The sequence below is a fragment of the Sminthopsis crassicaudata genome, chromosome 3 (genome assembly GCF_048593235.1).
Source record: "Sminthopsis crassicaudata isolate SCR6 chromosome 3, ASM4859323v1, whole genome shotgun sequence".
In the NCBI taxonomy this organism is placed as follows: domain Eukaryota; kingdom Metazoa; phylum Chordata; class Mammalia; order Dasyuromorphia; family Dasyuridae; genus Sminthopsis; species Sminthopsis crassicaudata.
In genome coordinates, this window is record NC_133619.1 from 529,456,148 (window position 1) to 529,480,691 (window position 24,544).

Genomic DNA, 24,544 nt, shown 5'->3' on the forward strand with positions numbered 1-24,544 from the left:
TTTTTTTATTTTAAAAGTCAATATAAAAAATTTATAAATTATACATAATAGTTTTGCAATTTCTTTTGCAGCTTTTAAAATTTATATTATGAAAATACTTGTTTTAGTTCATAAATTAAAAATAAAATAAAATTTAAAAATAATATGTATTGGAGATGATCTTCCTTTAGATCCTATTGCAGATAAAATTCAGGTGAAAAATGAAGCTCTCAAGAGTATGTATTACATATGCAAAACTCTCTATAATATTCCCTTGGGGTTATAACTGAGAAAAGTATTGAGAAAATATTTTCCTTTTCTGAGATTTTTGAAACTGATGTAATCTATTTATGTTTGGTGGTGCCTTTATTATTTGAAAGGCCTGACCTTCCTGGGCATTCTAAGTTGAGCCTCATCTTCTTGGTGACTAAAGAAAGTCTGAGATAAAAAAAAAATTATGAAAACTATCATAGCCAGATCTCTATAGATAATATGATCCTTCAAGATGTGGCCTTACATAGATAGATTTTTAGCTTTTAAAAACTGGAGACATATCTTCCAAAGTGTCTAATGGTATTCATAATAGTAATGAATAAGGAGCATGACATAGGGGATAGAGAATGGCTTCATGAAAAAATCTGGGTTTAATACCTACCTCTGATATTTAATTTTTATATGACCTTGTATAAGTAATTTAACCTCTTAGTGGCCCAGAAAGTCTAAGATTCTGAGGTGCTGACCTTAATTGGCTGACCTTAATCAAGGAGTTATGTCAATAAAATCACTAGCCCATTTCTTATCCCTAGTCATGACTATGAACAACAAGTAACTAGCCCATCCTCATTCTCTTTCTGACCCAAGATTTATCCAAGGGAAGTAGAAATATTAATAATGAGGCCCTTTTTATTGTAGATTAATTATTTTTTCCTTCTCATGCAGGAAGTAATGTGTTGATTGGTGATGTCTTAGTACTTCTTGGAGCTTCTCTCTATGCCATTTCTAATGTGTGTGAAGAGTACATTGTGAAAAAGCTGAGTCGAGTAGAGTTCCTAGGAATGGTAGGCTTGTTTGGGACATTTATCAGCGGCCTCCAGCTGTAAGGTTCTATTGTTTTTCTTTATATAACGATAAGGAAAAAAAAATCTCCTCCTATTGTTATTTATTAATTTGAAACTACTAAAAAAATTAATTAATTTGACTCATAATCAATCTTGTATTAGAAAATTATTTCATTTTTGGTTTTAAAAACTTTCAAAATTTAATTTAGGAGGTTAATGAACTAATTATTAGTAAACACTCAAAATTATAGGAAACACCAATTAATAATTGAATTAAACATAGGGCAAATCTCTAGCCAAAATTCTAATTTTAAGCCATTTACAACTTAAAGAGGAACTTTTGCTAGTATAATGGATAGAATCAGAATGGACTTAAGAGTCAAGAAGACCTGAGTTTGAATGTTATCTGAGATACATTCTAGTTGTGTAATCCTGGGTATGTCCTTTAACTTTTCTTATCCACATTTCCTCATTTGTAAAATGGGTATAATAATAGTACCTACATCATAAGGCTTTTTGGGAAATAAATTTGATGATATATGTACTTTGATCGAATATCAATATAGCAAATATATAATAAAGTACTTTGTGAACCTGAAAATACTACATAAATATTTTTGTTGTTGGTCAGTCATTTCAGTTGTGACTAACTCTTTGGGATCCTATTTGGGATTGTTTTGGCAAAGACACTGGAGTGGTTTGCCATTTATTTCTCCAGCTCATTTTGCAGATCAGGAAACTGAAGCAAACAGGATTAAGTGACTTGTCCAAGGTCCTGTAGTTAATATCTGAAACCATATTTGATCTCATAAAGATGAGTCTTCCTGATTTTAGGTCAGATATTTTATCCACTAGTTGTCATCTACATAAATATAAGTATTATAATTAATACTAATAATCATTGATGAGAAATTATCAATATTATATTGTACATCTTAACACATTGAGATCAAACAAGCCAACAGAGATGATAACTTGCTTTTTGTCCCATTTTGAATTTATCTGAAGTTCTATTTACTTTGTTTTTTTTCTTTTTTGTGTCTAGTTATATAGCTCATTTTTATGTTGTGTGGATTCTGCTGAGCTCAGATAGCATCACTACCTATGTTTTTCTCATAGGGAAACATTGAAACCTATCTTGTACTTTCTTTCATTTGCTTGAAATATATGAGGTCTTTAGGGCTCCTGCCTCTAATTCTATAATAGTGCATATGATGGAGCTTTACTTCTGTTAATCATTTCTAGAACATTAACATTTCATTAACATCAACATTACACTAACAGACTTTGAGAGTGTGATTTTTCACCCCTTTTGAATTATATATTATAATTCTATTATAAAATGTAGGAGAGTAAAAGTTCTTTAGGAACCCATTTTAATTTCCTCTGTTATGTTTGTTATATCTAATTATTGTATATTCTTAAGAAATTCCTCATATACATACTTCCATATAAGATACTAATCCCTTATCTAAAGTATATATAAAGTAAGTATTAAGATTAATCTTTGAAATTTACATTCTAACTTTATTTTTTAATTTTTATTCAGCGTACTTGTAGAATATCATGATATTGTTGCCATTCATTGGAACTGGAAAATCGGTATGTTAATGAATAATGGTCCCTTTCAATTATGATTCTTTCACCTATCTCATTAGAGTCTATATTTTCAACTCTAGTTTCTGTCCTGGACTATAGGTCAGAATTACTAGTTGTATAATGGATTTTCCAATGAAATGTTTTGAAGACATACTCCAATCCCACCTTTCTCCAGAATTTCCCTATTGCTTTCCAGTTTACTATCATTCTGCAAGTCATTTAAGACTTCTCATTCTTAGTTAGTCCACATATCTAAATCTAAATTTACTAATCAACAGTGTATATTATACAATTACTATGTATCAGGCACTGTGTTAAGTGTTAGGGATCTAAAGAAAGGCAAAAACATTTTCTCTGTCCTCAAAGTACACATATTATATGAGGGAAGATAATATGTAAATAACTATGTACATAGATGATATCTATATCTATTTCTATTTCTATATCATAAATAGAAGATAATCTCAGAGTGAAGGGACTAGTATTGGGATGAGGGAACCTGGGGAAGAACTCAACCCCACAAGATGGGATTTGAGCTAAGTCTTGAAGGAAGGCAAGGAATCTAGAACTTGAAGGTGAGGAAGGAGAGCACTTCAGGCAAAGGGAATAGCCAGTGCAAATGTACCGTCAGGGGATAGTTATGTGTAAGAAATAGCCAGCCAGGAGGCCAATGTGGCTAGTCATAAGGGATGTGGAGGGAAGTAAAGTATAAGAAGAGTATAAAAGTAGGCAATGGTCAGGTTAAATTGTAAAGGGTTTTAAATGCCAGGGAGATAATTTTTGTATCTAATCCTGAGGTAATAAGGAGTTATTGAATATATGTGGATTGGGATGGAAAGCAGTGAGTGGAAGTTTAGCACAGTGCTCAGCACATAATAGGTATTCAATAAATGCTTGTTGATCAACTACATGCATTCAGGAAAAAAGCTGCATTGGAAGACTTTTACAAAATCATAAAGTATTTAATAAACAATGCCATGGTAGTTAATCCAACATTTCCTTGGACCCCACCCTCCCTTCCTCCCTTCCTCCCTTCCTCCCTTCCTCCCTTCCTCCCTTCCTCCCTTCCTTCCTTCTTTTTTTTTCTTTCCTGAGGCAATTGGGGTTAAGTGACTTGCCCAGGATCACACAGCTAGGAAGTATTAAGTGTCTGAGGCCAGATTTGAACTCAGATCCTCCTGACTTCAGGGCTGGTGCTCTATTCACTGTACCAACTAGCTGTCCCCTAGCTTTCTTTAACTCACCTTATGTGCCATTAACTATGGGAAGTCTTTTTTAATCCTGCCATTCTGCTGACATAAATGTGGCAGAGTATGACCAAAGTTGAACCTTGTCTGGCCCTGAATAAAAGCTAGAATATTCCACCTGATTAAAACAAATGGAATTTGATTCTATGGGTATTGATTACCAATGGTCCAAGGAAACCTCAGGATTAATTATCATGGTGAACATCTCATGATTTTGTAAAGATGGATGAAAAGTTTTCAAATACTTCTCCTTCTTTAATCCTAACTCTTGCTCCTTCTTCCTAAATTGTAGTATATATTCCTGTTGAATTCCTGAATGTAAGTTCCTTGAAGGCAAAAACTCTGTTTTGGTTTTGTCTTTGTATCCATGGTCTTTAGTACAAAGTGTTGTGCATTCTAGGTACTGAATAAATACTTGTTAGATTGGATTGAATTAGATGAATTTTCTTGTGATTATATGCAAACTTATATTTACATACTACTTTAAAGTTTGCATAAATATATGCTCTCATTTGATCCTCATAATCATCTTATAGAGAGGTACTATAGGGTTAGGGTTCCCAATTTTCAGATAAAGAAATGAAGAATCAAAAAGATGAAGTGAATTGCCTTTAGTCATACAAGTATATAGTATATATGTCTCTGACATGAGGCAGTATTTGGACTCAGATCTTGTTGGATTCTGTCCTGTTTTCTTTCCACGACTATACCATGCAACTTTGCTTATTAGTGCGATGGAACATCCTTTGTGAAGAACTGACTTTGTTGAGAAAGTCCCTAGCTATAACTCACATTGAGACCTGTTTTAAGATACATGATGTAGGTCAGAGAATTAATTTCTAACAACCTAAATTGCTACTGAGAAATTACCTGTAATAATGAATTTCAAAGCAATGCACCTTCAGAATCCATATAATTCAGCAAAAAAAAAAAAAAAAACCACACAAAAAAACCAATTTTTGATTAAGTGATCTAGTCTGGATCACTGCCCTTTCATTATCTCCTGTTCTATAACTAGGTATTGGCCTCATGCACTTCATTAGCAGCAGACAGTAGAGATAAGGGACTTTGGATTTATCCAACCCCTTTGACATTCTAGAAATTCTTGATTCAGAGCCAGAGCCAATCAGAAACCAAAAAAATAGGTTGTTACAGTTTAAGTGCATAGCATAATTTATAGAGAACTATTTTCAGACAGGAAGATGTGAGTTTAGATCTTGCTATTGGATACATATTGGCTGGATGATCCTGAATAAGTTCCTGCTCTTTCAACGCTTCAGGCAGTTCTAGAAAACAGTTATTAAAAACCAACTATGTCAAGTATTAACTAGGTGGCATAGTAGATAGAGTCATGCTGGCCTAGATTCAAGAATATTCATCATAAGGAATTCAAATCTGGTCTCAGACACACTTACCAGCTGTGTGACTCTGGTCATCAAGTACTATTTACCTCAGTTTTCCCCTCTATAAAATGAACTGGAGAAGAAAATAGCAAAAACTCCATTATTTTTGCCAAGAAAACTCCAAATGGGGTCACAGAGAGTCAGATGGGATTGAACAATGATAGCATTGGGCATCGGGAATGCAAAAACAGAAATGAAACAATTCTGGCCTCAAGTAGCTAACGTTTAATTGAAGAGTGGGAACAGCACATGCAAAAAAAAAAAAAAAAAAAAAAAAATTAAATCCCATTCAGTCATATAACTTTAGAGTCTTTGACTGAAAAAAGTCCTCTCTGGAATCTAATTGATTCCCTTTTCTAGAGTCTGAATGTTCTCTAAAGCTTTACTAGCAAATAGTATTTGTAGATAGGCAAAATCTCAGGTTCGGAGACCCATTTGGGAATATTCATCATTACCTTTGAAAAAGGGTTGACTGCTGCGGACTAGGCCCAATTTTTTGGTAATGATTAAATGACCTCTGTTGTCCGAGCAAATTAATGAGCTAAATAATTAGAAGTTGCTCTGCTGATTTGGAAAGGCAGAGAAAGGGAGCAGATTTCTTTTGATTTGAGCTGGGGAGAATAAACAACCACCTTCCCAAGTCTGTTAACCACACTAGAAGTGAATTTTAAAGCTCAAGGGCACCTTTGAGATCATCTGTTCCAACCTTCTCATTTGGCTTCTTCCCAGAGATTTCTTGCCCCTAAACTAGAAATATGTTTATCTTCTCTTGCCCTCTCTCTCCTCTTTCCTTACCTTCTTCCCACTCCCCAATTTTAGAAACCTTGGTTTCTCCACTTTACTGACTGGATGTTACTAGGAAAGAATACTAATATATGCTACCAACATATGTGTACTTTTAACATGACTTCAAGACACTAGACTCTCCTGTTCCATATAACCCTGCTCTCATCTCTATTACACACTAATATTATATTACTTTTTAGTCCAGTTTTTGCATATGTGCCATATATCCCTACCAGACTATCCACTGTAGCTTATCTAAGCTTTATTTTTTAAATTCTCCTCTTCATTCAGGCTATTACGCTATATATATAATCCACATCTAACAAATATTTGCTAAATATGCTAAATGGAATTTTTCTCCACCTATGATGTCATGTGTTATTTTATTAATTTATTAATTTATTTATTTTTTGCAGCCTTACTATTTGTGGCCTTTGCCCTGTGTATGTTTTGTCTGTATAGCTTCATGCCAGTAGTCATCAAAGTTACGAGTGCTACCTCGGTCAACCTGGGCATCCTAACTGCTGATCTCTACAGCCTTTTTTTTGGACTCTTTCTTTTTGGATATAAGGTAAGCAGCTAGGTAATGCAGTAGATTCGATGTTGAGTCTCATCTTCCTGAGTTAAAATCTGACCTCAGACACTTGTGTGGCCATGTTAGGTCACTTAATCCTATTTACCTTAGTTTCCTCATCTGTAAAATGAGTTGGAGAAGGAAATGGCAAGCTAGTATCTTTGCCAAGAAAATCCCAAATAGGATCACAAAGAGTTAATATGACTGAAAATGACTGAACAACAATAGCACGTAGATCTAGTATGTTTGGATATATACTTTGCATGCTTCCCAAAAAGTTTCTTGGCAAATGTGAACTAAGTGTATTTTTTTTTTCTTTTGAAAAATTCATACTTAAAATAAAATCTCATCACTTCCTAGAATGAGCTTTGGGTAATAGCCCTTAGTAGGTCAGGAGTTACTCCTTTTTGCTCCACTTATTGCTATTTTCTAATTAGAGAACTACAGAGAATTTGAGAGTGCTCCAGTGGAGCACTTTCAAATTAATGAAGCATAGCCAATTTGCTTGGCAGAGGAGGCTATGGCTACAGGGCAGCAACTTTTGGAGAGACTAAATTTGTATAAGCAGGAGTGGAGCCAAGATACTAAGAGCTGTACATGAGAAAATAGCTAGGTCTGTGTGAGTCTTAGATCCTATTATTTTCTCCCCTTACAATTAACCTTCCATGCCCTCTGTTCACAAACCAGAACATGAAAAGTATAAGGTGAGAAAAGTAGGAAGACAGACATATTTTTGTTTTGTACACTAACAGCAGTTAGAATAACTCCATTTCTGATGTTAATTCTCCTATTAACATAATTATAGAATTTTTGAGCAGTGAGAAATTTTAGATATTGTCTAGTTCACTTTCTTTAGTTTTGAGATAAGGAAATAGAAGTAAAAGTGACCTGCCTAATATCACACATTTGAGTTGGAACCAGAACTCAAATCTTTTCTCTCCAAGCCCTATTATTTTTCTGATACGTCAGACGATAAAGATAAATTTCACACTGATCATGTTAAAATATCACATTTAAGAAAAAAAAAAAACCAAGACATGACTTTCTTGCCTTTGCCATATTGGTCAACTAGTTTGCAAACTCCTGAGAAACTATCTTTTTTTTTTTTTCTTTTGTATCCCCTTATGATGCTGAGTGAGAGGCAGGGTATTGCAATGGATAAAGGCAATTTTAGGTTCAAGTCTTTCCTCTGACACACAATCACTTAACCTCTCAATGTCCCATGGCAATTCTTTAATATTAGACAGTGACAGTTGCAGTATATATGAGGAGAGAATGTCACACTGGGAGTTTTCCATATTGAAATGTCAACAAGTATTTCTTTTAGCACTTCTATCTATCTATCTATCTACTATCTATCTATCTATCTATCTATCTATCTATCTATCTATCTATCTATCTACTATCTATCTATCTATCTATCTATCTATATTTTCTAGTAACTAAGGATGCAAAGACAAAAATGATGAAATCATAGCCACTCCCCCCTCCCCCCCCCCGCCCCATGTGCTTTGCTTAGTATGCTACACATACATAAGTAATAAAGAATGTTCATTGGCTGACAAACTTTACAATCATAATCATTTGAGTTTGTTGCTGAAATGGTGGCTTTTACTTGACAACTAGCCTTTGGTAGCAGTTTTGTTTCTTTGTCCTTTTCAAGTCACCCTCACATTTCAAGAATTTGTGATTTTGTGGTAGAATCAGGATGGATCCTCTCTCTCTAACTGCAAATTGCTGATTCTTCTCCCCCCAATCACTTTCTTGTAGTCTTTAGTCTTCATGGATTGCTTTTTCTCATTGACTTAGCTGGGGATGAGCATCTTCACACTTAACTCAGCCAGTCAGTCACATAGTCTATTGCTGAGCTCTTCTGGGTCTGCCAAGATGAATGCTCTTGTGGCTTGACTTTTAAGAACCCAGAGCTACCTTCATGTCATTTTGGAGGATCAGAGCAGGATTTCAGGGTTCAATAATGCTATATATGCATACAAGTAAGTTTATTTTATAGTGAGTGCTCTTCTTTGGAGCTAGCCATGTTCCTAGTTGAAGGGCTAACCATTGAGATGAGTAGATTGTTAGACTGCTCAAGAGACTTAAAGCTTGGCTTCTTAGCAAGGCCTATATTTGATTAGAATTGGCTATTATGTTATAATTGATTAATGTTCTAAAGCTGAAACATGTTTATTGCTGCTCTATAGCATAATAATCTATTATTAAATTATAGTTTCTTATGTTCACAAGAAATTTCATGTAACATATTGAATTAGACCAGTGATTCACACAGTTCAGTTTTTGATCTCTGACATGGTACTTTAAGACTTCCATTGCCAAAATTGGATAATGAGAATGCAAAGTGAATCCTGTGGGGGTGTTTTAACTCCCTTAGAGAGTTATATCTGTATTTTGGGTAGCTGAGATTTACTTACTGAAAAAAGTGAAGTTCTATTTTTTATTAATGTAGTTACATAAAAGATCATTTAATTCAGGATAACCCATGTTCAATAGAAAAGGCATGCTGAAGTTTTTATATTCCAGGATCTAATAAACAATTCTCTTCATTTTATATTATAATGATTTGCTTGATTTTGATCAGATTTCCCTTTAGCTTTAATTTCTTCCTGTTCATTTCATCTTATTCAGTTTGACTCAGTATTCTAGTCTGACTTTCAGAATTCTGACTTCCTTAGTCATTGTATCAGTTATTTCTCCCAGCTTTGTTATTCAGAAATGTTATTTGTTCAATGCTTTTCCCTAACTCAATGATACAAATTTTAAATCATACAAGACCAAAGATTTCTATGCTACTTCATTAGGAACTTCTTCCAAATTGATATTAAGCCAGTAATTATGAATCCTTGAGTCTGGTCATTTAACTAGACTGAATCCATCTAATTGTCTTATAGTCTGGTCCATATCTATTCATATTTTCCATAAGAATAAAGATTTTGCTTAATGAGATGCTAAAAGTGTAAACCATAATGATAGAATTACACTGATATACTTGGCGTGTAAATCTGTTTTTTTTAAAAATATGCCCAACACACAGGCATTTAATAAATGTTTATTGTTTGATTGATGAAGCTAAGTAGGATCTTTGTAATTAATGTTTTCTTTCTACATATTTACTGGCCATCATTTCAGTTACATATTATAATAATATTTTGCCAGGGGTTAAAGTGAAGCTCACTGTCCTATGTATGAAGAAAGAATTAATTCTTTTATCTTTAAAAAAATTTAAGAAAATTTCTTCAATCATGTTATACTCCTCATGTTTCTCATTCTCCATAATCTTTTGAAGGTCCAGAAGGGGCTCAGTCAGCAATCACATGGGTTATTTCTTTTAAGAACCAAAATATTAGCTCTTTTGGGCCATGTACTATGAATTTCTTCAGAACATATAGGCACTTGCTTAATATTTCCTTTCTTACATTGAGCATCAACTCCCTGTTAGCCATTTTTTTTTTCTGTTATTTTTAGAGTAATATTTATTCTCCTCAGCAGGAAAAAGGAAGCAAAATAGGAAGAAAGATTTTCTTCCTTCTTTTTTGTCATTATTAATTCCTTTTATCCCACACAGCATTCCTATTTTGAGGGGCCATCCTTTTTTCCTTACTATAAATTAAAAACAAAACAAAAGAACACAACCTTTTCTTTGACTTTTCTAACTATCCTTAGCTTACCTACCAATCTTAGAGGATGTCATGCCCAGTTTTGAAACTAGGAAGACCTGAGTCCAAGTCGCATCTTTGACACTTACTGGTATGACTCTCAACAAGTCATTTAACTTATCAGTCCTTTAGGCAAATCTTCAATAAATAAGACTTTACTGGACCTTGCAGAGAAGATGGAAATTTCCAATTATAATGTAAGATTCCTTATCTCTAAGTTTCTTAAAACAATCAATCACCTAATCTATGCTTCTCTCTATTCCCTATCCTCCTTCCATTTTTCTGAACATTCTTTAAAAAAATCTAAGTTGAGATTCCTGTACATTCTTTGGAATACTACTTCTATTCTTCTTCGTTGTAATTGTTTCTTTTTTCGGTCTTCATAATTTCTTAAGAGCTTCTTTCCTGTCTCTCCTTAGTTACCTTTCTCTTTAGCATTTTAAAAAATCATTTATTTGTTTTAAACCTAAATACAAAATAGGAAAAGAAAAAAAATTTTCATTTGCACAGCAGAATATAAGTGAGGATTCAAAATATAAAGCGAAAAATTTCCATCTCAAGAAAGCCTTTGTAATAAATTCTATATATTGTGTTCAGAGCCATCCATCTTTTCTTTGTTTCCTTGTAGGTTTTCTTTTGTTCTCTTCTGAGTACTTTTTATTTTATTCTTTTTCCCTCTTCCTCTCTCCCCTCCTCCAAGAAGGCAATTAAGTACAGATATACACACACAGGTACACAATACACACATACACACATGCACACAAACATATACATATATATATATATATATATACATAGTTATCTGTAATCATATAGCTATATATATACATACATCTTTGTAAAATCATCCTATACTTGTTTGTCCTCTGTTTCTCTGAAAGTGGATAACATCGTCCTTCATATGTTCAACTCTTTCCATATTTTTCTAAATCTAACAACTCATTTTTTTCTTACACCCCAGAAATATTCCAACCTTATACTGTCTAGTTATTTTAAATAATTTAAAACAATATATGAATATGACTGAAATATAGTGTAGTTTTCTCATTATTTTCTTTTGACTAAATCTATTTTAGCTTTAACTTTAAATAAGATCATGATTTTTTTCCTTTTTTTTTTAACTTAATAAATTCTACTCCTGATTTTTATTTTATGTTTGTATATGCCTCTTATTTCTTATCTCTCCTGACTCTTCTGCTTTACTTCTACTCACTGCCTCTGGCCTGGAATGAAGCCAAGAACTCTGCCCTTCTATAAGTGCCTGATGCTAGCAGCATCTCTGCCCCACTGCTTCTGCACTCTCCTGGTGTGTGCTGGTTCCCTTCTCAGCCAGGATCATGTCCCTTAGTAGAAGTTCCCTCAGGCCTTTCTTCCCCCACACACGTTTAGATGCCTGACTCCCTACATTGTCCCCAGTGTGAGGATTCCTTTGTCTATCTCCTTACCCAAATAGCTCTACTGCTTACTTGCAGTTTCTGTGGAGTTAGCCTGGAGGAGTTTCTGCTTTACACAGGCAAAACCATCCTGGTATCTTTTTTTTGGATCTTCTCAGACTGTCCCAAGAGGACTACTGTTCTGCCCCAACTCTTGTTTATTTTTACCACTTTATATTCTCCCGGAGGCACAATTTTGTCTTGTTTATGGGGAAGATCTGGAAAGCTTAGGATTTTCTAACTTACTCTGCCATTTTCCTAGAATCCTGTTCTATAGCATTTTAATCCATGGAATCCTACCTCTTCTTCCTGAAACATTTTGGAATTCCCTTCTCCAAGATCTAGGTTTGTTTCCAGTTTTTCTCTCCTTGTACCACAAACTCTAGGCTGGAATGATCATTTCCCTACAAAGTTCTCACTATTTCCAACTCAGCAAACAGTTTACCAGATGTTGAGAATCAGATGCGGATTAAAAATTATCATTAAGGAAAATCTTGAGTATTTTAGCAGCTCTAGTTTTATCAGAGAATTCTGGTGGGTGGCCAGATAATTGTAACCCTTTCCCACAGCTACATCATGCTTCCATGCTAGGCTTGGGATAAGTTTTCTGAGCAGTTCAAAATGCTTTTCCACATGAGTAAAAGGATATTCTCTCTTTTCTTTCTAAACAGAGATGAAACAGAGCAAAATTTTGTCTTTATCACACTGTTTTAAAACAGATTATTGCACAACAACTGCCTATTTCTGAATAGATTATGCGCTAAGAGGGCAGCTAGGTGGCACAGGGGGTAGAATGTCAGGCCTATAGTCAGGAAGACATCTTCCTGAGTTTAAATCTGGACTCAGGTACTAGTTGTGTGACTATGGTCAAATCACTTAACCCCGCTTGCCTCAGTTTCCTCATTTGTAAAATGAATTGGGGAAGGAAATAGTGAATCACTCTAGTATCTATGCCAGAAAACTCCAAAAAAGGGTTTCAAAGAGTCACATAAGACTGAAGCAAATGAACAATAGAAACATAAGTAGGCTAAGAGGGCTTTTATAGTTTTAAATAAAGTTTTATCATGTTTAAAAATGTAAAAATGTATATTCTCAGATCACCAACTCAACAAAAATATTTATTGGGCCAAATTTGCCCCAAGGGTATTATTTTGCCAACCTCTGTTTTAAAACATTTTTTGAGAGAAACATAGGCTTTCAGATTTGAACAGCAATCTAAAAATTATTCTCCAATACTACAGTATATTTGTAATCTCATTCATATATGTAATCTCATTCCCATCAATGATCAAGAATGTAAACTGTCTAGATCTGTAAAAACTGTTCCACTCTCTCTAGGTTTCTTTTTCTGTGTCAATTTTGATCTTTTTTTTTGTTTTGTTTTTGTTTTTTTTTTGTTTTACATCACCTATATTTCTCAGTGTATCAGTCTCCTTCCTGATTCCTCAGTCATCCCTTATGACAAAAAAAAAAAAAAAAAAAAAAAAAATTCAATTCGATAAACCTAGCCAATACAGTGAAGAGGTCTGTATGTGGAGTGTTCTATAACCATTGTCTTCTACTTCTGAAAAAAGAATAGGGAAAAGTATCTTTTCATAACCACCTTTTTGTTTTAATGAAAGCGAAGAAATAGTTTGGAAAAAAGTTGGGAATTTCTATACTTATTCAAAAGAGAAAAGGCGCTTCAATGTTCATAAAAATCAAAAAAGAAGATGGTTGCTTTAATATCATGGGAAGGTCTTTAGTTTTTCTGATTCTGATTCTGATTTGGAAATCCATTGCAAGAGAACTATGATAAAGACTGTCACTAGGTGGAGTAAACTAACATTTGGTAAGTCTACAAATCCTCAATGCAACTTAGACAAATGGACCAAGGAAAGTGAAAAAAAATAGGAAGAAAAAGAACTTTGGAAAGAAATGCCTAAAATGGACTTATACAAACACAGATTTGAAATAATTAGGCTCCCATATGCATTGAAAAGATGGTAGAGAAAGATATAGAGAAATGTGTGTATATATATACATATATATTTTTTTAAACAGAGATAGGTAAAGGACTATTTAGGGCAAGTAGGTAGCAAAATGGATGGAGTGCTGGCCTAATATCAGGAAAACTGAGTTGAAATTTTGCTTCAGATACTTCCTAGCTATATGACTCTGGGCAAGTCACTAAACTCTGATGGTGTCAGTATCCTCATCTGTAAAATGAACTGGAGAAGGAAGCGGCAAACCACTCCAGTATATTTGCCAAATGGGGTGATGAATAATTGGACATGACTGAAGTGAGTGAACAATAGTGTTCAATAATTATTAATTGTTGGTAATGATAATTTTCTACATTGCTGCGCACTTTTATATATGTGCTTCACACTTTTTTTTTTGTTTGTGTGGTTTTGTTTTGTTTTTTTATTTAAGGGAGAGAATAGTGAAAAAACAAACAAATCTTGGACCATTTAAAGAGAACAAATAAGATTCAAAATCTACCATCTCATAAAATATCAAAAAACATTATGTCCCATCCACCTCAAGCATGAACAGAGTTGAATTGGGCTGAATTTCTTGGGTTCTATTCTGATACTGCCTTTTTTCTGTTTTAAAGATGGTTGTTTCTGGATTGGGGTGAATTGTTTCCAAGCATGGAGCATTTCTACTTCTAGTTAGGATCTACATAGGCAGTGGGGTATAGAAGGAAGAATGCTGGATTCTAAAGTCAGAGGACTTTAGGTTCAAAATCTTTCTTTAACACTTAGGTTACATTTGACCTTCAGCAATTCATTTAATTTTGCTAGGTCTCAGTTTTCTTGTCTGAAAATCGGAGCCCTTCCAAGTCTAAAGTTCTGATGTATACAAATGGACAGTAAATTTGCCATATAGTGTCTCTATAACTTATAGATTCATCAGTGAACACTGGGATGGTATATATCATGCTAAGCAGATCAGTACAGATTTGGAAAATTAGAGAGATACTGGTTAAAATCCTGCCTCTGCTATTTATGAACTGTGTGGCCATGGGCCAATCACTTTATCTGTCTGCACCTCAGTTTCCTGATGCCTATATTGCCCACCTCATGGAGTATTGTGAAGCTCATATGAGATCCTAGAACCAAAGAGCTTTGCAAATTTGAAAGTGTTAAAAGAAAAGTTTGGGTGAAATGGTATTTTGACAAAAGGCTATGTAGGAATGTGTTTAATAATAATGTCACAATTCTACATCAGTTTAAGGTTTACAAAGCATTTTTCACATCATCTTATTTTCATCTTCACAAACACCCCATAGGATCGTGTTCTTACTGGAATCTGAGACCAAAAAATGTCCTTGTTCAGTATCACCTAGCTAATAAGTGTTTGAGGTAGAAGTTGAACCTGGATCTTTAGCCTCTATGCCTAGTGCTTTATCCTTAGTGTAACAGTGTCCCCCCTGACTGTTGACAGTGAGCACTGTCAGAAGCCTAATGTCTCTTTTTTCCTCTCAGTTTTCAGGGCTGTATATTCTCTCCTTCAGTGTCATCATGGTGGGCTTCATCTTATATTGTTCTACCCCTACTCGAAATGCAGAGCCCCCTGAAAGCAACGTGCCACAACTGACCAGCTTTGGGTTTGATAATCCAGGACTAAAGATTGATGAGAACATCCAGGAAATGAATTCTGCATCCATGTAGCCAAAGAAACCATGGCCTCTGGATAACTGGGATGTTATCCAGATTAGATAACCATTGGATAAACTGGGTGTCATCATCGCATATAAACTGGAATTCACTCACTGTTGGAAGTAACATTGAAATTTCAATGAACTTGTCAAAATGTTCATGAACATTATGTTGTCATTTGATGTATATGTGATATAAAATTGTATAAAAAATAGAAAGCATTTTCTAAAAAAACAGAAGTGGCTTAATATATAGCAGAATTGAGTGTTCAGAACCTGATAAAACACATGTAATGATCAAAACCCATCAGTGTCAAGATTGTAGATGGTGAGGATTGGATCTGAGAGAGCTGACATGAAGCTAAAAATGAAGAATAAAGGATGGTTATTAGGAGCAATTGTGGAACAAGTTCTAAATTAGAAATCAGAATTAGAGCTGAGATTAGAGCAAGTTAGGCAGTCCAGATTAGTCCAGTTTTTCCTCGATCAAGCAACTTCTGATACATTTCTTACAAAGAAAGTATCTACTCCTAATGTAGGGTGATTTATCACCTGCAAGTAAGAACAGGTAAATGAGTGAACTTGGTTGGAAAGGATAGTAAATGAGATATAATTGACAGATCCTGACCATACCATTTACTGAACTAGATACTTTATTGAATTCAGCAAAGCCTGGCTTTCTTTTTATTGTTGTAAAAACAAAGGTTAAGACTTATTAACCAAATATTTATAATGTACCATAAGATTTTTTTAATTTATGAAAGTTATATAATTCCTGTAGTCATCATAAAATTATTAATGTGTGTTCCATTTGAAACAAACCCAATATACCAAAAACTCTAATGAGTAAGATAAACAAATTAAGGGGAAAGTATTTACATTATAGGAGTCAGAGGTGGCTTGGTGGACAGTGTTAGACATGAAGTCAAGAAGACTTGGCTTCAAAACTGGCACCAAACACTTATTAACTGTGTGATCTTGGGCAAATCATTTACCCTCTGTTTATCTTAATCCACTGGAGAAGGAAATGACAAATCATTTTAGTTTCTTTGACAAGAAAATCCCATGAACACTATGGTCCATGGCGTCACAAAGACTTGGACACAACTGAACAACAAATTACATTTACATTGTAAAATAATTCTTCATTCTACAAAATGATTCATTGTTGAATTCTTTTAGGGAAGTATGGTTCTTTATTACATTTAAAATGTGATACTCTAAAATTTTATTTTTTGCATTCCCTTCTTTCTCTGCCCTCCCAAGAATACATCTACTTTATAAAGTGAGATATATTTAAATAGAAGTACTATTCATGTAACAAGAGAAATCAGAATTGGTTTGGAGATTATTTGGGAGAAATGAAAAGATTTTTAATATTTTGAGTTATGGAAATTGTTTTTTCATTTAATTTTTAAAAAATGTAATGGTGTCTCAATTATAATAGTTCATTAAAAGTTCTTGGTAACCAATGTAGATTGTCATTTCAATTTACCATAATATGAAACCATGATTTTGCCTAAAGATGTGATCATTAATTTTCAGGTTTTTTACTTTGTCATTTTGATGGATCTTCTATATGAATATATTCTTTCTTGATACAGAATGCATTTTTCCCATTTATTATCTCATACTATTCTTGTCTATGTTTTTATCTAATATGCTAGAGAACTTTTTTGTTTGCTTTGAATACTGTGTAAATAATAATCCAATACTCAAGATACTCCATCTTTTATTCTGAACTTTCCCTATACTCCTAGTTCTTTCTGGTTTATAGTAAAGACTTTTGACCATTTCTTACATATCTATGTTAATGTGATACAGAACACTGTACCCTTTGGATCAACTGCAATTTTGGTTGATCTGATATTTTAGATTTCCTTGAGCTATATATATAATATAGAATCATTGTAACATAATTCTTGGTTGGGAAAAACTCCATGTAAAAATAGTCAATTTGTAGAAAGGTAGCAATTATGAAAAAAAAAAAAAAAGTTCTTAAATTAGCAAGCATTTATTAAGTACTTCCTGTATTCTAGGAACTCTCCTAAGTACTAGAAATATAAAGACAAATCACAGTAACACACACACACACACACACACACACACACATACATACACACAGATCCCAATTTAAGAAAACATGACATCTAAATGATCCAGATAGCAATAGACAACCTTTATGTCTGAGTCTCAAGATTTGGGAGAGACAGCAGGAAACCCCTCCATGGAGGTAATCTTCCTTTATTTCTCAATTCTGAATATCTGAAGAATGTGTGATCTTTAAAAGTGACTTAGCTTTTGCAGATTTAAGTGCTTGTTTGAATGTTTTCTGATGACAACTGACAGTATTAATGTTATTGACACCCAGGAATTCCTCCCTGGTCTCTTCCTTTCCTTCCCCAACATTTCATTTGGGATACCTGTCACAGGAGAGGGAAAATGTATTTCTGTCAGCTTAAGTCAGAATTTAGAAAGCATTTTTCTGTAATGACTGCCTTAGTACCTTGGATACCTTAGAATCAGCCAGAGTCAGGATAAGCAAAAGTCTTTATTCTTGGTCTTTTGGGGTCGCCATCAGGGGATTAGATATAGGAATCTCCCTATCTCCTTTCTCTCTCTCTCTCTCCACCGCCAGCTAATAATAATTCAGAACTTTAGCAAAGTTGCAGGATACAAAATAAATCCACATAAATCCTCAGCATTTTTATACATTACCAACACAATCCAACAGCAAGAAATACAAAGAGAAATTCCATTCAGAATAACTGTCGATAGTATAAAATATTTGGGAATATATCTACCAAAGGAGAGTCAGGAATTATATGAGCAAAATTACAAAACACTTGCCACAAAGATAAAGTCAGATTTAAATAATTGGAAAGACATTCAGTGCTCTTGGATAGGCTGAGCGAATATAATAAAGATGACAATACTCCCCAAACTAATCTATTTATTTAGTGCTATACCAATCAGACTCCCAAGAAACTATTTTAATGACCTAGAAAAAATAACAACAAAATTCATATGGAAGAACAAAAGGTCGAGAATTTCAAGGGAAGTAATGAGAAGAAAATCAAATGAAGGTGGTCTAGCTGTATCTCATCTAGAACTATATTATAAAGCAGCAGTCACCAAAACCATTTGGTATTGGCTAAGAAATAGACTAGTTGATCAGTGGCATAGGTAAGGTTCACAGGGCAAGATAGTGAATAAAAATAGCGATCTAGTGTTTGACAAACCCAAAGATCCCAACTTCTGGGATAAGAATTCATTATTTGACAAAAACTGCTGGGAAAACTGGAAATTAATATGGCAGAAACTAGCATGGACCCACATTTTACACCACATAGTAAGATAAGATCAAAATGGGTCCATGATTTAGGCATAAAGAACGAGATCATAAATAAATTGGAGGAACATGGGATGGTTTACCTCTCAGACTTGTGGAGGAGGAAGGAATTTGTGACCAAAGGAGAACTAGAGATCATTATTTATAACAAAATAGAAAATTTTGATTACATCAAATTAAAAAGCTTTTGTTCAAACAAAACTAATGCAAGCAAGATTAGAAGGGAAGTAACAAATTGAGAAAACATTTTTACAGTTAAAGGTTCTGATAAAGGTCTCATCTCCAAAATATACAGAGAACTGACCCTAATTTATAAGAAATCAGACCATTCTCCAATTGATAAATGGTCAAAGGATATGAACAGATAATTTTCAGATGATGAAATTGAAACTATTTCCACTCATATGAAAGAGTGTTCTAAATCACTATTGATCAGAGAAATGCAAATTAAGACAACTCTGAGATACCACTACACACCTGTCAGATTGGCTAAGATGACAGGAACAAATAATGATGAATGTTAGAGGGGATGTGGAAAAACTGGGACACTAATACATTGTTGGTGGAGTTGTGAAAGAATCCGGCCATTCTGGAGAGCAGTCTGGAATTATGCCCCAAAAGTTATCAAAATGTGCATACCCTTTGATCCAGCAGTGCTACTCCTGGGCTTATATCCCAAGGAAATACTAAAGAAGGGAAAGGGACCTGTATGTGCCAAAATGTTTGTGGCAGCTCTTTTTGTAGTGGCTAGAAACTGGATAATGAACGAATGTCCATCAATTGGAGAATGGTTGGGTAAATTATGGTATATGAATGTTATGGAATATTATTGTTCTGTAAGAAATGACCAACAAGATGAATACAGAGAGGCTTGGAGAGACTTACATCAACTGATGCTGAGTAAAACGAGCAGAACTAGGAGATCATTATACACTTCAACAATGATACTGTATGAGGATGTATTCTGATGGAAGTGGATATCTTCAACATAGAGAAGATATAACCAATTCCAATTGATCAATGATGGACAGAATCAGCTACACCCAGAAAAGAAACACTGGGAAATGAATGTAAACTGTTAGCATTTTTTATTTTTCTCCCCAGATTATTTTTACCTTCCGAATACAATTCTTCCTTTGCAACAACAACAACAACAAAATTCGGTTCTGCACATATATATTGTACCTAGGATATACTATAACATATTTAATATGTATGGGAATGCCTGCAATATAGGGGAGGGGGTGGAGGGAAGGGGGGGAAAATTGGGAACAGAAGGGAGTACAAGGGATAATGTTGTAAACAATTACCTATGCATCTATACTGTCAAAAAATGTTATAATTATAAAATTAATTTTAAAAAATTAAAAAAAGAAAAAAATGAGATAGAAAATGTAAGCAAACAACAAAAAGAGTTAAAATGCTATGTTGTGATCCACACTGTATATCTGCATTTTAAAACTAGACTTGGTCATGTGAGCACTCTCTAAATAGTTTAGGTTTCCTTTGCCATGTATTAGATACTTAATTTGGTTGATATTTTATCAATGGAGTGGCATTCCTGAAGTACAACTGGAAACAATCAGATTACAAAAGATATAGAAACATGCAAAACAGACAATGAATGGGCTTCTATAAAATGTTAAGCACTTATGTAGTTCCAACATGGATTATTTTATTTGATTCTGCTATATATTCCTGTACTCAGAGCACATTCCTCCTAGCAAATCTATGAGTTTTATGGAGGTTCTATAATAGTTATAAACAGCAGCTATGTTGGGCTTACAGTAAGGAGGATCTAAGTGTGAATCCTGTCTCAGATACTAGTTATAGAACCCTGGGCAACTAAACTTTTCAGCCTCAGCTTCCTCATCTATAAAATGAGGAGAATAATCTTATATCTGATGTGATGATCAGATGAAACAAGATTTATAAAGTGCTTCACAAAATGAAGTGCTATATAAATGTTAGATTATTATTATTGTTATCCAAATGAGGAATTTTATGGTCAGAGAAAGCAGAACAGCTTTCCTAATATCCCTGAGTATGTAGTCAGTGACTATATTAAAGTCTCTAGCACTGGGTCTCTAGGTTTCTAGTTTAATAGATTGTTTCAAAAAAACCAACACTAGGTGGTGCTGCCAAGCTTGAGATGGCACCTTGATGATTGATCAACAAAATAATATATTCTTAAAATTGTATATTTTAAAATGTATATTTTAAATTAAAATTTTTAAATTGAATTTAAAATTTTAAAAATGTGTATTTTAAGAATACGTATACAGTATGCCTTTAGGAAAGTTACACCTTTAAGATAATGCATTCTCAAGAATGCAGTTGGAGGGATCTCAGAAATCATCTAATTCAATTTACACCAGAGCTAGAATCCCCTCAGTTGTATTCCTTATGAGTGGCCACCTAGCCTTTGCTTATAGACTTCCAAAGTCTCTAAAGAGGGGAGGAAGCTCCCCAGGCAGCATTTTTGGATATTTCTTCTGTAAGCCTCTCAAATATTTTGATGCATGCTCGCTGACTTCTCTTTTCTGTCATCATTATGTTAATTTGTGCTATCTGCACCAGTGTTAAAACCATTTATTTATTTGGTTTCTGGCTCAGGAAGCAAAAGAGATCAATAAATCAGGGACATTCTGAGGATAGCCATTTAGCTGATTAAAAGGCTGAGGGATTTATGAGGAGATTGTGTAAATGCTGAAACATGCAGTTTTCTAATTTTACATTTAAAGTTTTCTCAGAGGGTGGGGAGGAAAAATATAAATAGCATAGCATGGGGGTGGCAAGTCTTCAGGCGTGCAAAAATTTTACCTGTTCACATAAGATTGCTCAAGCAGAATAGGCTATTTCTTCCCTTCTATGATTTGAGGGTCACGAGGAAGGTCATTTGTCTCCGAATTTCTTTTACCATTAGAAAATTAATTCTTTTGCCCTCTCTTTATTACAAATTTTTAGTTTGAAACTACATATTAAACCCCTAACATTGTTTTCACCTCCATTAAAAAATCTTTATGCGTCATTTATTACCTGCATGATAAAATCCATGTTACTTTTTTTAGATTTATAAGTTCTCATATTTAGAGCTGAAAAGGATCATAGAGGTCATCTAAGTCTAAATTTCTCATTTTATAGAGGTGGAAATTGAGAGTAAGGGAGGTTAGATGAGTTGTCCAAAATCACAGAGATATTAAGTGGTGAAGCTGGGATTTGACTAATAGTTCAATGAATGTAGATTCTATGCTCTTTTCTCTGTGATTTAAGGCCTTTTGAGATTTTTCTGCAACCTATCTAGCTATATCTTTCATTACTATGTATGTTCACAAATTCTAGAGTAAGGAACTTGAGAGATAAACTATATCCCTCATTCTATGTATGAAGATCCTTAGGTGAAGCAATTGGATTATAGCATGAAAAGCAAGTAGCAGGACCTTTTAATTTGCTGGAGAGTATCCAGAGGAAGATAGTGGAATGGTGAAGGGTCTTCAAAGGCTCAATATGTCATATGAGAATCAGATAAAGGAACTAAGCATGTATAGCCCAGAGAAGAAGACTCTAGAATGGTTGTTTTCAAACATTTCAAGGGCTGTCATGAAGAGGAAGGGTTAAAGTTGTTCTGTTTGGCTCCAGAGCCATAGCCAGGAGCAATGGGTAGAAGTTATAGAGAGACAAACTTGGGTTTGGTGCCAGGAAAAACCTAACAATTTGAGCTTCCCCCCCCCAAAAAACAGTCTGGGTTCCTAAAGATGTAGAAGTTTCCTCTTTTTGGAAGTCTTCAAGAAGAGTCTGGATTACAGCTTGTAAGGGAGGTTGTGGTGAGGACTCCTTTCATATATGGATTAAAATAGATGCTCGCTGAGTTGTAATACTGCTACCTGTACTTGAACAAGAAGTCTCTGTACCTAGACTTGTTGGATGGTCAACTGGCGTTTGATTGAATACCTTCAATAAACAGCTACTTACTCACCTCTGAGGTGGCTTATTTCACTTTTGCACAGCTCTAAATGTTAGGAAGTTTTTCCTGAAATCCAGCCTAATTTTGCTTTTTTGCAATTTCTAACCTTTGTACCTAGTTTTGCCCTTTGATGCCTAGTAGAACAAACCTAAGCTCTTTTTCTACATGGTAGCCCTACATAATAGAATGGAAATAATGGAATCCAGCTAATTATATCCTCCTAAGTCTTCTGTTCTCCAACCTGGACCTGATGTAATTCCAATTCAGGTTTTTTTGACTCCAAATTCAATGCTTCCTTGTATTCTCCATTTTCTTTTACTTCATTGCATTCTACCTTGTACATTTCTTGTCTCTCCCTAGTATATTGTTAAATTCTCTGGGGTCAGTGACTATGTTCCTTCTGTCATATCCAGGATAGTGTCATATACATTGCAGGTGCTTAATAATTTTTAATTTGAATTGAATTTAATGGGAGGACATAGCAACTCCTTGAAGTAGTCTTAAAATAAATAAAGAATACCCTCAGAGGTAGGACCTTTTTTACCTTTGTCTTTCTCATTTGCTGTTATCTTGCAGGCCCCATCATAAGCAGAAGTATAGGATGGTGCCTGGCACATAGTAAATGCTAATTTTTTTTCTTTTTAAAAATCAATTTATTCATATGGATTAATGGAATTAGGGAAAGTTTCCTGGAGGAAAATTTAAGTTACTATAGAAGGATAGGTAATTAGTCAGCAGGTGAATAGGGAGAGTGAATACACAGGCACAACCTATACCAAAGCAAGGGGATTTGCAGGAATATGTTCAGGGAGCAAAGAATAGTCCAATTTTATTGGAGAATAACATAGACAGAAGGGAAAAAAGTAATATGGGAAATCTGGCAAGACAAAATGGTACCAGTAAACGCAAGGCACTTTCAGAGAAAGGGGAACATTTCTAGCATCCCTAAATGTGGCATCCTTTGTGTAAACAGATGGTTGGATGAACATATCATTAGAAGGGCATGAGATGCTTTGAGATATTTTTCCAGTCAGCATGATAGAAGCAAGTGATGGTACACTGAAAAGAGCAAAGGAGTCAGAAGACCTAAATTAAAATCTTAATTCAAATGATTATTCCCATTATTTATTTCCCATGTGATCAAGTCGTCTCTTAACCTCATTGGCCTTAATGATCCTTTCTATTTCTAGATCTACAATCCTCTATTTTGTGCTTCTTCAGCCCAAGCCTTTGTTCTAATTTGTTTTGTTACCAATAATATGGGTTTATATGACAACTGGCCAAGGTTAGATGTAGGTTAAGCTAGGTAAGACTGCATTTTATTATAGTAAAACTAAATAGTTCAGGAAGGATTAAACTAGTATTAAAAGATAACCAACTGAATTAAACTGTGATGTGATATATATATGGGTAATGATTATTCTGACCTCATATCCCAGGGCTAGACCAGCTAAATTTCCTAGGATTCTTAGGGTACCCTTGGGGATTTAATTCTATTAAACCCTCACTTGGTATGGTTTCCTCTCCCCTTCTCCTTTCTTTACTAGTTCCCTAGATCTAACAGGAATTAGCTTTTACACAAGGATGTTACTTTATAAATATACCAAGAATAGAAATCCAAACATTTCCTCCAAATGCCTCATGGGCACACTTTATACAGCCTAAGTCTCTGAGAGACCTAGACTTAATGAAGGACCTAGACTTACGGACATTTTTACAAGGTATTGGTCCTATCAAATACAAAGGCAGCATTCATACATAGCTCTTATCTCAGCTTCAACTGGGCCAAATCTCATGATTCCTCCTTGTACCTCAGAACATCAAGGTGGTTG

General features: G+C 34.3%; 1 protein-coding gene across 3 annotated transcripts in view; it reads left to right on the forward strand.

Annotated features, from left to right (window-relative positions):
- SLC35F2 (solute carrier family 35 member F2) overlaps positions 1-16,997 on the forward strand; it is an 83,322-nt gene extending 66,325 nt beyond the window's left edge. For all 3 annotated transcript variants that reach the window (XM_074304340.1, XM_074304338.1, XM_074304339.1), the window contains exons 5-8: positions 919-1,075; positions 2,587-2,639; positions 6,489-6,643; positions 15,224-16,997. In XM_074304340.1, coding sequence (XP_074160441.1) covers positions 919-1,075; positions 2,587-2,639; positions 6,489-6,643; positions 15,224-15,409 — 551 coding nt within the window. In that variant the 3' untranslated portion in view covers positions 15,410-16,997. The remainder of the gene's footprint in view (positions 1-918; positions 1,076-2,586; positions 2,640-6,488; positions 6,644-15,223) is intronic.
- Positions 16,998-24,544: the final 7,547 nt, after the last annotated feature.